Source organism: Seriola dumerili, unplaced genomic scaffold (genome assembly GCF_002260705.1).
Source record: "Seriola dumerili isolate Sdu_G_001 unplaced genomic scaffold, Sdu_1.0 BDQW01000859.1, whole genome shotgun sequence".
NCBI lineage: Eukaryota > Metazoa > Chordata > Actinopteri > Carangiformes > Carangidae > Seriola > Seriola dumerili.
This window is the reverse complement of record NW_019175114.1, coordinates 243,260-256,324: the sequence shown is the minus strand read 5'-3', so window position 1 is coordinate 256,324 and position 13,065 is coordinate 243,260. Positions and strand designations below refer to the sequence as shown.

Below are 13,065 nucleotides of genomic sequence, written 5' to 3'. Positions count from 1 at the left end.
CGATTTCCTGATTTACATGTTTTTCTTGTTATTTACCAAAATAAAAGTAAAGAGTGAAAATAAAAGACATGAACTGAAGCGGTAAAGGTAAAAACAGTTTTCTGTGTTAGATGCAGCAGAGAAATCAGATGCCAGAGATCGGAGATGGACAGAGCTGTTGACACTGGCAGTTATAAACCTACTTCAATTAAAGATTCAATAAGAAAGTCTTCCTGAAGCTCAGTCTCAGCGTTACTCCTCCTGACCATTCGTTTATCGCAAATGTCAACAAATGTTTCTTGAAAAGTTTGCAGAGGAAAGTCGAGGTGGCCTGTAAGTGTGAACACAGCCCGAACATGTGCAGTGGATTATAGATGACGCACAGGCGAGACAAGGAACATTTTCTGTTGTATCAACACAGTGTTAATTTTCACTTTCAGTCAATGTGAGAGGGTGAAGTCACACGTTTGCAGCCTGAAACAAGACACACCTTATATATTAAATTGCACTCTTGTATCTGACACTAAAATAGAGTAAAGCTCTTGTTATGAGCGTCTCCTCAGTGTTCATAGTCACACAGCCAATCGTGTTTCCATACAGGTGCCAGAACATGCAGATCTACCCGAGCTCGCTCGCTGCTTTAGCAAAGTTACCGCCGACTTTAAAACTGAGGCACTGGGACACAACTGTAAACCACTTTGTCTTTGAGCCGTTTCAGAGAGGAAACAGGAAACACAAGATTTAAAGTGGACTTGCCGAGCAGAACTTTAGCATCCTCCACATCGAAGTCTCCGTCTCCATCGGTGTCGTAGGCCGTCAGTTTACCTGAGGGAGGAAGAGGAGCAGAGGAAGCCTGAGTGACGTAAATATATAATATCTGCTCTTTAGGGGCTGAATATGATGAGAATAAAATTTATTTTAAATCAGTGAACTCTAAGATGGGAGATCTTACTTTGTGATTGAATAAATTGATCAAATTACAACTTTATTCTCATAATACTATGACTTTTTTCTCTAAATATTATGACTTTATTCTCAAAATCACAACTTTATTCTTATAATATTATGACTTTTCTTGTTAAATTACAGTTTTATTCTCATATTATGACTTTATTCTCATCATTTCAGATTTTTTTCCCTCAGTGTGGCAGATGCCTGAAGTATGGTAATATTATCATGACCCCCCCTGACCTGCAGAGCCCCCATACTCAAAATACAGTGCATGCATTCATGGAACTGTAAGGAGTCCTGAATAAAAAGCTTAACTCAAAAATGACAATAAAGCAGGATTTATTGTCTAAATGAACCTGTGCACTAAGAAGAGTTCTGCACAGACCTAAAACAGACAGACCCAGTTATTAGCTGCAAAATGAAGCCCCAATAAAAGCTGTAATTTAGCTTTATTTCCCAACATTTGAAGATAAGAAAAAATGACTCTGGCTAAGACGGAGAACTCAGGTATTGATACAAGCTGTGATTACGACCTCAGCACATGCCATATTAATAGCACACAGCAGCACGTGAAAGTGCATGTATGCAAGTCTTCATTTAAAAACTGTGAAGCTGCAGAATGAGGAAGGATGTGGTGGATGGTCATGATGTCTGTCAGACACTGAGGCCTCCAGATAACACAGGGTCTACTGTCAGAATGTGAAGCCACCGGTTGAAAGCGTCGAGTCTTTGTGTCTGTCTCTGTCCTGAAGTTTGAGACGGCTGCTTGAACTGGTGCAGAGTAATAAGTCTGATTAATTACATCTACATGGTCCTCAGTCACCGAATAAGCCACCTTTATAAGATTTGTTTCTATAGTTCACAGCTGGGTTCACGTCTGGGAGGAAAGGCAGTATGTTTGTGACGATAGCAGACGAGGATCTGAGTTTTCATCCATTCAACCTGAAGAAGGTGCACTGGATTAAAGCTGCCTGTCCCTCTGTGCGTGTCTGCTGAGTGTTTGTTTTCCTGTTGCACATTTTTGGCTTTAGACAGAAACCACAATGAAATAAGAAGAAAACATTTGTTACAGTCTTTTCTCAGAACATGCCTGCAGTCACATACATGTATATATTTATATTTCTCCTTTCACCAGTTATAAATGATAGTAACTCATTAGTAAGAATAATGAGTAGTAAGCATTGATCTTGCCAAATAGTGAGCCTGCATCAATGTATGAAAACTGTTTATTTATGATTTATAAAGTGTTAACACCCAAATTAATAAAATAAATAATTATAAACCATTTATGAATCCTTCATAAGGGTCGTCTTATTATGAAGTGGTATCTTCAGTGATATCTGAAGAAGCAGCAGGTACTAACGCTGGATGATGGAGAAAACAGAGGAAGCTCAGTAACTAATGAGATATGAGGCTGAATAGTTCAGATAAATGTGGGCTCACTATTTGGCAAGCAACAATTTTATCTAATGTGTTATAACAGCTTATACATGATGATAAATGAACCAAGCTAATTAATAAACCAGTTCTAAACCATTCATAAATCATATTATAAGGGTCGTCTTATTGTAAAGTGGTACTGTGATTTTATTTGACTGTTTTATGTATTAGAGTAAAAAGCTTTAATTTTTACTTTAGTTTCTGGTTAAAGCAGAAAGGTTTTTGAAAAAAGAAGGACAGGAAGCAGAAGGGCTGATGGGAAATATGGTCTTAATGTGAAGAAAGCTGACCACTAAATATAACACTGTCATGAAACCCATACTACCAATCATCGCCGCCATGCGCAGACAGGAAGGATTATTATTAGACTTTGTTCACTGGCTTACATTAGTGCTGTTTCCACTCAATGGTCAGTTCCTTCTCTCACCCTTTACCTCATCATGTCGACTCCATCTATTCTAGTGTGCTGGTGGCGACATTCGCTCTGATGGATCCACAGTGTAAAACGATGGAATAGTCATTAATTAAGACATTAACGTGTGTTTAAATGGTGACACCATACCTTGTAAAACTTCAGAAAAGTTCATATGAAACTCCTTAGCTCTGGCTGCATGCAGAGATAACACAGAGAGAGAGAAAAGAGGAGGAGGAGGGATGAAGACAGAGAAGCCGTGAGGGTCAATCTTCCTCTTTGTTTGCAGTGAGAGAAAACTGAATTAGTACAAAGAAATAACAGAGGAGACACGGCGCTGCATGATGGGTCACTTTATCTTTTTCATATGTGCAACGTTTTAAAAATTGTCAAAATTTAGATCTAGCCGTCACAGTAAAAGTCCTCCAGCTACACAGTGCGACTAGAAGGCTTTTATTGTGAAGGATCTGCATGGAATAAACAGGGTTTCCTGAATATTTCCAGAATATCATTAAATCTATAATGAATATACAGAATATTGTTATTATCACAACCCAGTGTTCAAGCCAACACAGTCTGTTCATTTTCAGCATCTCGTATATAAAATCAGAGACAATGGGCCTCATTCATGAAACGCTCTCATGCAGATTTGCTCTTAACTTATTTTAAAGTTTTGTTTCCTAGTTTAAAAATGTTCGTAGGTAAAAACAACCTTTTTGTAAACTGATACCAGAGATCTTTATTTGGTTTCACACAGCTGGAATAAAATAAATGTTTTTGTTCTTGCCAAACCAGCCTGGTGATCTACTTCGGTGGAGGAAAATAAAGTCACTATTTTTGCCACTGGTATAATTTTGGTTACTGCTGTAAATACGTGACCTTGAAGCCTGATGTCTGCAGGATTACACAGGACAAATCTGACATCTAAGTGTCAAGAACTGGACTCTTCATTTTCTTATTGGTCTCTTAAGAACAGAAAAAATAAGAACAAATTCCTGAACGAGGCGCCGTTGTTCCGTTACACCTGAGTGTTAGTTCTTCATATATTATACAGCTCAAAACAGCGATGAAAGAAGAAGCACAGAAGTCAGTTGACAGCTGTCTGGTTTGCAGTGGTTGTTTCACTTTGTTTCCAAACACCATAAACTCAGCTGTCACAGTTTATAATCACTCATTAACAGGAAGTGAGTTGTAGCACTTTAACTCATGTTTCCATCTGATGTGTGAGAGAAGCAGCCATGAAGTCTGAGATAAGATTGAGATAAGATAAATATGTCATCTGTGTGTGTGTGTGTGTGTGTGTGTGTGTGTGTGTGTGTGTGTGTGTGTGTGTGTCTGTCTGTCTTAGGGGAAGAAGCCTCCATGTCTGCCATAACCACATGAAGATGGAGGCAGGTTCCTGTATTAAAACCAAAACTCTGAAACTTTCAGTACTGTGTCTGAGTGTGTCAGTGTGTGTGTGTGTGTGTGTGTGTCTGAGTGTCTGAGTATGTGTGAGTGTGTGTGTGTGTGTCTGAGTGTGTGTGTGTGTGTGTGTGTGTGTGTGTGTGTGTGTGTGTGTGTGTGTGTGTGTGTGAGTGTGTGTAGTTGCTCTTGTGAACCAGAAACTAGGCCAGCGAACATGACACAACACAACATGAATTGTTTCACTGTGGTTCTCGACGTCCTGAACTCGTGAAACTTACTCATCACTTCTCACATTTCACTTCAGCTCAGACATGAACATCTTTCCTTTTGTTTTACTGTGAAATCTTTTTCACATTTACAGGAGCATGTAGAGGGGAAGTTTTTCTCCTTAAGTCTGACACATAAGGTTTAATTTCTCCTTAGATGACCGAGTTACTTAGGATCTCTTCAAAGGGAGTTTAGGAAAAACGGTAAGTAATTTACAACAGTGAAAGAGATTTTACAGCGGTAAAATTCTACTGTTTCCATGGAGACCGTTTGTTTGCTGCCATTAACTTACACCCGTTATCGAGGAAGCTGGGACGCTATCTCATCCTCATGTTGTTGGAACTTCACGGAAACTTTAAGGGAAATCTTAACTTAAGGTGTTCTGTGCTGACTGATGAGTTGGATCTATTGGGCTGATGACGGCCCGTGCTGTTTGAGCGAGTTCTCATATCAGGAGCAGGATACGCCGTGTAGTCATTATACACATGCAAACGTGTCGTTAAAAGCAAGTACTGTGCATCATCTCCTCTCCGTGTGAGCATGCATGTGCTGTACCGTGCACATTAAACTCATCTTCTCACTCACCGATGACGCTGTCGTAGTCCACGATGTCGAAGTAGACCACGGCCACCGAGCTCCACACTCCCAGCAGAGCCAGCACCACAAACCAGGTGAACATGGAGTATTTAGGACCTCCTCCTCCTGCATCCCCTCCTCCTCCTCCTCCTCTTCCTTCTGTCCTCTTTCCATTCTTGCTTTCCACTGGCGGCGTCTTCGCCTCTGAGGACATCAGACACAGCGTAAACAGTGTTAGTTAGTCCCAGGCTATGTAATTATTTTATAAAGACTCCAATCTGTCATGTCTTGAGTTTAAGCAGAAGCAGACGTATCATGTAAAGGGTTTTTTTCTTGATCTGAACTCTGTCATGATCAAACTTGAGCTTTATCAACTCACATCTACATCTGAGGGTTTCCTTCATGGGCCACGAGTGATGACGGAAAACTCACACATTCAGGCTGTTAATATACTTTGACAAAAACATTCAAATGCTTTAGAAAGACACTCTTAAACTAGAGTCACCTCCTCGTGGTCGTATCCCTCCGCCACTCAGACTAGTTCCAGGTTACATCCCTGTTTATCCAGTCATAGAAGATATTACATGTAATGCACCATTCGTGTGAAATTTTGTCATAATTGCTGTGAAGTCTTGAGTTATGGCTAAAAAGTGTTTTCTGAGGTCACTGTGACCTTTGACCTTTGACCACCAAAGTGTACTCAGTTCGTCCTTGAGTCCAAGTGAATGTTTGTGCCAAATTTGAAGAAGTTCCTTCAAGGCATTATTGAGATATCGTGTCCACGAGAATGGGACGGACGGACGGACAACCCGAAACAATATGGCTCCGGCTCTGACCGTCGCCGGCGTGGAGGAACAAAAAGCCACGTGGGAACCTCGGATGTAATCTAACAAAGCTTCAGCAAAGCCTGAAGGGGACCCAGGAATAGAGCGAGAGACATGGAGTCAACATGACCCTGACAGAGAGAGAGAGCAGTGAAAGACTGAACAGCTGTTCGTCCTCCAGCACTCAGGACTGAAATGTCTGTAGTTAATAACAACAGCTGTCTGCTTTTTGCCATCGTATCTAATTAATGGACTTAATGCTCGAGATGGACTCCACAAATATCCTTTTCTTTATGAGACTCTGAAGTGTGTGTGTGATTAAACTTCATGTGTCTCTGAAATCATCGCAGCCTGAGGAAGGTTTCTTTACTGCGATTACAGGGACAGACAACGCTGTTAGAAAGGTCCTTGGTTCTTTTCTTGTTCTTATTCTCTTCCCAAGGTGCATTTCTATAACATTTTAAAAAATCAGTTTCTGATTCTGGGTTAATTTGGAAATAGGTTGAACATCCTCGTCTTCCTTACAAAATAAAATCATGATCACAATATTCCTGATGTCTAATTAGATATTGATTGCGTATAATTGTGTCTTTTTTTATATTTTTATATCTGTAGTTTTTTCTTTTTACACTTTATAATCTCCTGTGTTCGTTTTGTGCGTTTCTTGTTGTAATTTATTTTCTTTGTATTTGGTAAAACATGTCGTATTTATTGGTTTAGTTTAGTGGTTTTTTTACCTTTTAGTTAAGGTAAGTCTGCGTCAATTAAAAATTGTATATTATCATAATAGAATTTTGATAATATACAAATAAATTGATTGAATAATTGTTGCAACATTTGTTTTATTTCTATTATCCAGTTTAATTCTGTTGTGTGTGCAAATTAAAAAAACGCGTCTAATGGCAGCCAAGGCTCATAAAGAGCCACGCACCATCCCAAATTAACAGAAAAATCCTGACTTCTAAGACACAAAGCTGATTGAATTAAAATGAATGACATTAACATGAACCTTTAGTCCTGTTTAATGATCCAGGAGACGCCTGTTTCAGTGGGGAACAACATGTCTGATACCAGCAGCTTCTCCCACTTTACAACTCTATCTGGTCAGCTGTGATTGGTTAATGCTGTTAGAAGGCGACTTAGCTCAACGTACAACCAAACCATGCCAGTCCAAATTCATTCTGAGCCACGTTTGGCCTCAAACTCCAAAATCCTCCCAAAAAAAGAAACATGCTGTGAAAAACCAGGATTTTTCTGTGGCTACTTCATAATAAGTAAAAGCCATACACTACTCTCCTCACTGGAGGGCTTTTACTGTGAAAGTCAGCTACAGGATGTACTAAGTTTGAGTCTAAGGTCGAACCAAATCAAACCAAGTCAATAAACAACTCAACAAACCAAATTATAACAAGAAACAAGTGCTTCAGTTATCCAGCATTCAAACACTAACCATGCCAAACCAAACCAATCCATGCCAAACCAAGCTCATAAACCTTTCCTACCTGTCGCAGAGACAGCAGGTGTTACTTCCTCCTTCGTCTGTGAGACCTCCTCCTCATTAGCATCTCCTAACCGAGCCAAACCAGGCCAGATAAGAACCAAGTCCAAACTGAACCAAACCAGGCCAAACCTCATTCATACTCATTCCTACCTGTCTCCTGGACCACATCCTGCACTCCCTCCTCTATCAGCGGCTCCTCGTCTTCATACACCTCCTCTTCAGTGTACACCTCCTCCTCAGCCTGGACCTCCTCTACAGGAGCCGAGGAGTGCGAGGAGGAGGAGGAGGAGGGGGAGTAGGAGGCGCCATATTGGCGGTAGCGCTGCATGGACCTTCTCGGGTCTCAGCTGAACCCAAAAACAGGACCAAGCAAGACCAGAACAAAGCCAGACCGGGACAACTGAAGACAAACCCTCTCACCTAGTGATGCACAGTGGCTCGCACAAAAACCACCATCAAAATAAGCAAAGATATTTGTTTTAGAATATGAAGGTGAAGGACCTGCAAGATAAAACCAAACGGAAAGACAGTAAAAAAAAAAAAAAAGGATTGAGATCAAATAAAAACGAATGAAAAAAGAACTATTTCAAACTTTTCAAAAAGATCCCAAAGTACTTTAAGACAACTACACAAAATAGAAGTTTAAAAAGTAAAAGTAAAACATCGGTGAACTGACGAAAGGTGATAAAAACAATCCGGAAGAACAAGTATTCCAAATTACTGATCATCCAAAAGAAAGAAGAGGTGAACTACTGCAGGAGAACGACAGACAGACTCCTCCTCTTCCTCCTCTTCCTCCCAGCAGCCCAGTGATTGTGACCGGCTGCAGTCTAGTCCTGAACCTGATCCACACTATTATTAGAGCTGACAAACCCAGGGACGCTCAGTGTGTGTGTCAGATGCCAGAGAGGACAGAATAACCCACCAAATAACCTTGACACTTGTTTGTTCACACACACACACACACACACGCACACACACACACGTGCGCACGCACGCACACACACATAACTACTGTCTCTCAGCTGTGTGATATGTCACTTTAACTAAAGAAACAGAAAGTCTTTACTTAACCACAGCAGACTATCACCATATTACAGCTGTTACAGCTACAATGATTATTTTTATTATCAATTGATCATTTAGTCTATTTATAATTCCTCAGAGCCCATGATAATGTTATCAATTTGCTTTTTTCCAGTGGTGGATCAATACCACAGTGTGGAAATACTCTGTTAAAGGTAAAAGTCCTGCATTCAGAGTGTTACTTTAATAAAAGGACAAAAGTATAAGCATCAAAATTTACTTAAAATAAAGAGCACATCATGCAGTGTTTCCTATTAGGAGTAACATATATTATATAGTTGGATAAGAGTTTGACCTGAGAGTCGGGACTAGACAGAGCACACTGTTCACAGGCAGAGTAAATCTATATGTGCGTTACTCCTTCCTGCTGCTTTACTTGCATGTGTTGTGACAAGCAAATGTGACAGAAGCAACTACTAAGGGCAGAGAGTGAAAACACGTTTTGTGATAAAGATAAGTTTCAACACATTTAGCGTCAGTTTTTATACAGGATCTTGACAATTGGTGCTTCAAGCTGCAGTCTACAGCTCGGAGGGGCTCAAACACAACATGAAGCTGTGTGAGGTCTGGTCTGTATCACATGTTGAACAAGAACAACCTGACTCAGTGTTTGCAGGAAACCCGCCTGCTTTGGTTATTTGCAGGTGGGTCAGTGGTGCAGAGGTGATGTGCACTTCAAGTTTCCTTCTCGGCTTTGGAACTCACTTACTGACTGTTGTTTGATTTTATTATTTGCATTTCTGTTTTTATTGTAAAGCACTTTGAAACTTTGTTTTTGAAAGATGCTATATCAATAAATGTATTATTATTATTATTATCATTATTAATGCACACTGCCCTGACTTTTAAAATCACTGATGCAAATGCTAATCACTAACTTTATTTATTTATGGATACATGACACATCCATTACTAGTACTAGGCCTACTATAGAGACCTCTGTATTTCATGATGTAAATTGCCCAGATACAGCAACGAATCAGTGAATAAAATAAATAAAATAAACTATTGTTCCTCCACTGATCATTATCAAAAGAGTATTTCCATTTCCACAAGTTTAAACTATAATTGTCATCATTTTCTTTTAATAGGATACTGTGCAAATATCACAACACATCTGATGTAAATGCAAACCAGTATGATAAGGTCATCGAACCCAAGACTACCACTGACATACTAACAATAACAAGAATGTGTTTTCCCCTCGCTATATTAATTAACAATGACGATTAAGCTATGTAATGATTATAGAATAACCTTAAAGCTTCATGTCAGGCTTGTAAAGGTGGAGATGAAGTGATTTTAACCGAGTTTGATCTCGGCTCCATCCCTGGACCTTGTTAAAAACACATACACATCACAGGAATATCAACAGCTAACTGCTGTCTGTTTAAAATGTAATTTATTAGCCTCTGTTAGCCGGCTGTCCCTTATAGAAGCTAGGCTAGCTTAGCATCATTTACAGGGCCACTTCCATGACACCGCTGGACAAGCAAGCTGGTAATCATACAGAGCATCCCTCGTTTTAATCTCAATCATGTCGTTAAGTTGACTTTATATATTCTATATTTTGGATATTCTGACAGCTAGCAAGAAAAAGCTAAACTAGCCCCCGAACGTCACACAAGACACCATTCAAATTTATGTCTGTTAAATATGTTATTATTCACTGTCAGGACAAAAACCTAAAAATACACCAATCGAGAAATTTACACGAACGTATAAAAAACAGCTCCTCGGTTCGGCGTAGGTAAAATACACAAACTATATTGACTTTAATGACATTTTTTAAGTTTAACTGCTTGTTAACGCTGCTTCTAGACGCCCTGCGCGACGCATTCTTGCCTGGAGAAGACCGTGGGAATCTCGGGCGAACCGGCTCAGAAAGCTGAAGCCCGTGTTGGATAATGTGTCGGTATGTTAGCCGCAGCGAAGAGCGTATCTCAACCGTTCCCTGAACATCGTCGGTTTCCTTCTACTGAATATACACGTTCAGCGGATGGGGAAGACAACTTCACATTGCAGAAGATGAAATGGAAATTTGTACAGAAGACGTAAAAAGCACGTCGCGAAGTCCAGCAAGAAAAGAGTAACGTTACTGACCTTTTTTTGGGTGGGTTTTGGGATTCTTTCTCTGGGCCATTCCCACAGCGCGGGGTTTTTCTTAGTAATGCAGCTACGAACTAAGAAGCTAACTTAGCTGTTATTATGTGAAGAACGTGAACGAAGCGGACGGTCCTGTTCGTTTTCTGCTCTCCGCTCTCATTGATGAAACTATGAGTTGACCAAAATCACGTCCTCACTTGGATACCAGCAAAGCCAAAGTCCATAGTAACGGTGACTGACGTCCGATTCCACCAATCAGAGCCGCACAGTCAGCATATGGGCGGGGCTAAAGGCGGGATCTCGTGATTTTGGACTAATCGTATTCCCGTACAGCTTCCCAGTCTCGTCGCTTTCTTTGGAAAGGAGCAAAAACGTGGCAGATGAGGAAGAGGAGTTTTAAACATCTGGGGCGGAGAGCAATATTTAGTATAATTTTAATTAACTTTATTGGTATAGCTCATGCCAACAAGCATAGCTTTTAATGGAAATGATAGAATGAATAACAAAACCGAATTTAAATCACATACAGGGCTCAACACTTAGGTTTACATTTAATTTAAGGGGCACTGTTGCCCTTAAATAAATTCCAAAAATTAGAGACAGATATTTCTTAAAGAAATAACATTAATACATGACTTTGTTGAACATTAAACATACAGTAGGTATGCATAAGAGGGGTTCAGGAGATCCTTTGTTTCCACTGCCATCAGGCTATGCAACAACTCAGCCAAAGGGTGTGGACTAATTTAATTATTATTATTTATTTATTATTAACTGTTATTATTATTAGAGCCGTTGTTATTATTGTCAGAGCTAAAGAACACATGAATTTTCCCTAAGGTATAAATAAAGCATCTATCTATCTATAAGATGCAAACTGACTTCACTATGAGATTGTTCAGAACTTTGAACCTTAAGATGCACTTGATGTAGCCTAACATTTCATTAGCATTTCAACCAATCTGAATCCAGCATCAAGTTAGTCATGTAACTGATGTTAGTGTGTAACAACTAATGATGATGACTTGCCATTTGTGTTTGATCCAGTGAAATTGAAGATGCTGAAAAGTCAAAGGGTAAAGTTCTGTCTTTAACAGTTTTTATTCTCTTTGGCTTCATTTTCTGCCTTTAAAAAAACTCTGACCTTTAATAAAACTTGACCAGATTAAGTCCCACTTTGTCTAATCCACATGGAAAATCCATTTCTGAAGATTAAAACCACCTTAACTGCCAGTTTGAGTTGAATTAAAGAAAGAGCAGCTTTAGAGAAGACTAAGCCCATGGGTCTTTGGAGAACCACAAAGTAATATTTATCTTTATTGTTTATTTTCATTATTTATGTTTCTCTGGCTTCCCAGCCTTAACTTTCTTTTTTAATGAGACATTTTTTATCAATATTCACAGATAAATAGGAATATGACTTTAGCTGGTAGTTTGTTGGTTTGGACAGCAGGTGGTGCTCCTGCATCAAACATATAGTGCGCTTTTGTCTCATCTGCACTCAGACAGATGACACACAAGGAGACACAACTAAAACACATCAACATAAAAATCATGTTCAGCCGGCAAGACAGGAAGCTGTGACATTTTATTCATTCTTTTAATCCAGTTCCCCTCAAGTAGCTTTAAGGTTGGAAAAGTGCTGCAGCTGTATTAGATTCAGAGTTGAAGTAAATCACCAAACCATCATAAGGTTGCACTGTAGCTACAACGAAAAGGAAAGAAAGATAGAAGAGGTAGAGAAGAACATACAGCAGTCTGATATCTTCTGAATCTGATGGACAGTTGTAAATAACCTTCATATATGGTTTGTTTTGTTTCTAAATATATGTGAAGTTTGTGTTGTTTAGTGTACTGTAAATATAATTTATTAATATCTACCCATTAACCAGCAAACCAGCGAAGCAGTGGTGACTCCCTACCCTCAAGGAGGCCTAAGTCCCATTGTCTGTCCATTCCTCCATTGTTTATATTCCTTTAGTCGGTAAGGTATGGAGGACCAGGGATGTCACAGGAAAGTAACAAAGTATTCCTTAATTATATATTTTAATTGGCCCATATAATTGTGAAAAGAATTATAAATGAATGATAATGATAAATAATTTATCAATAAATACATAAGATTTAACTGGATTCCCTCTTAAAGTTCCATTGCCTTTTTCCAATTACTTTTCATTTTCCCATTAGCTAATAAATTAGCTTAGTCATTTAGCTTCTCCATTTAGCCTTTCCATGACACTCTGGGCCTTCACTCCTGGTAAAACCAGGCTAAACAATCCCAATTGGCCATGGGATCTAACAAGCTCTCTGATTGGTTGGAGAGCTAACCAGTCATATCATTATGATGAGCCACAATAACAGAATGACAAAATGACTCTACTCATTTTAGAGAAAAGCTTGATTATTAGGACATATCTGATTGATTATCAATGATTTTATCTAAATATTTTATTCTTTATCAGATTGATGCACTGCGGTTTGTCAGAGATCAGCTGTTCTTCTCTGGCCTCGGCTCT

At 39.3% G+C, this 13,065-nt stretch overlaps 1 protein-coding gene across 4 annotated transcripts in view; it reads right to left on the bottom strand.

Annotated features, from left to right (window-relative positions):
• asph (aspartate beta-hydroxylase) overlaps positions 1 to 10,722 on the bottom strand; it is a 30,585-nt gene extending 19,863 nt beyond the window's left edge. For 2 of the 4 annotated variants that reach the window (XM_022766478.1, XM_022766479.1), the window contains exons 1-5: positions 7,508 to 7,764; positions 7,359 to 7,424; positions 5,042 to 5,236; positions 2,933 to 2,977; positions 736 to 804 (exon numbers count right to left, since the gene is read on the bottom strand). In XM_022766478.1, the coding sequence (XP_022622199.1) occupies positions 736 to 804; positions 2,933 to 2,977; positions 5,042 to 5,236; positions 7,359 to 7,424; positions 7,508 to 7,685 (553 nt within the window). In that variant the 5' untranslated portion in view covers positions 7,686 to 7,764. Of the gene's footprint in view, positions 1 to 735; positions 805 to 2,932; positions 2,978 to 5,041; positions 5,237 to 7,358; positions 7,425 to 7,507; positions 7,765 to 10,546 lie in introns of those variants that run through there. The other 2 variants (XM_022766481.1, XM_022766480.1) reach the window with 2 other exon arrangements.
• Positions 10,723 to 13,065: the final 2,343 nt, after the last annotated feature.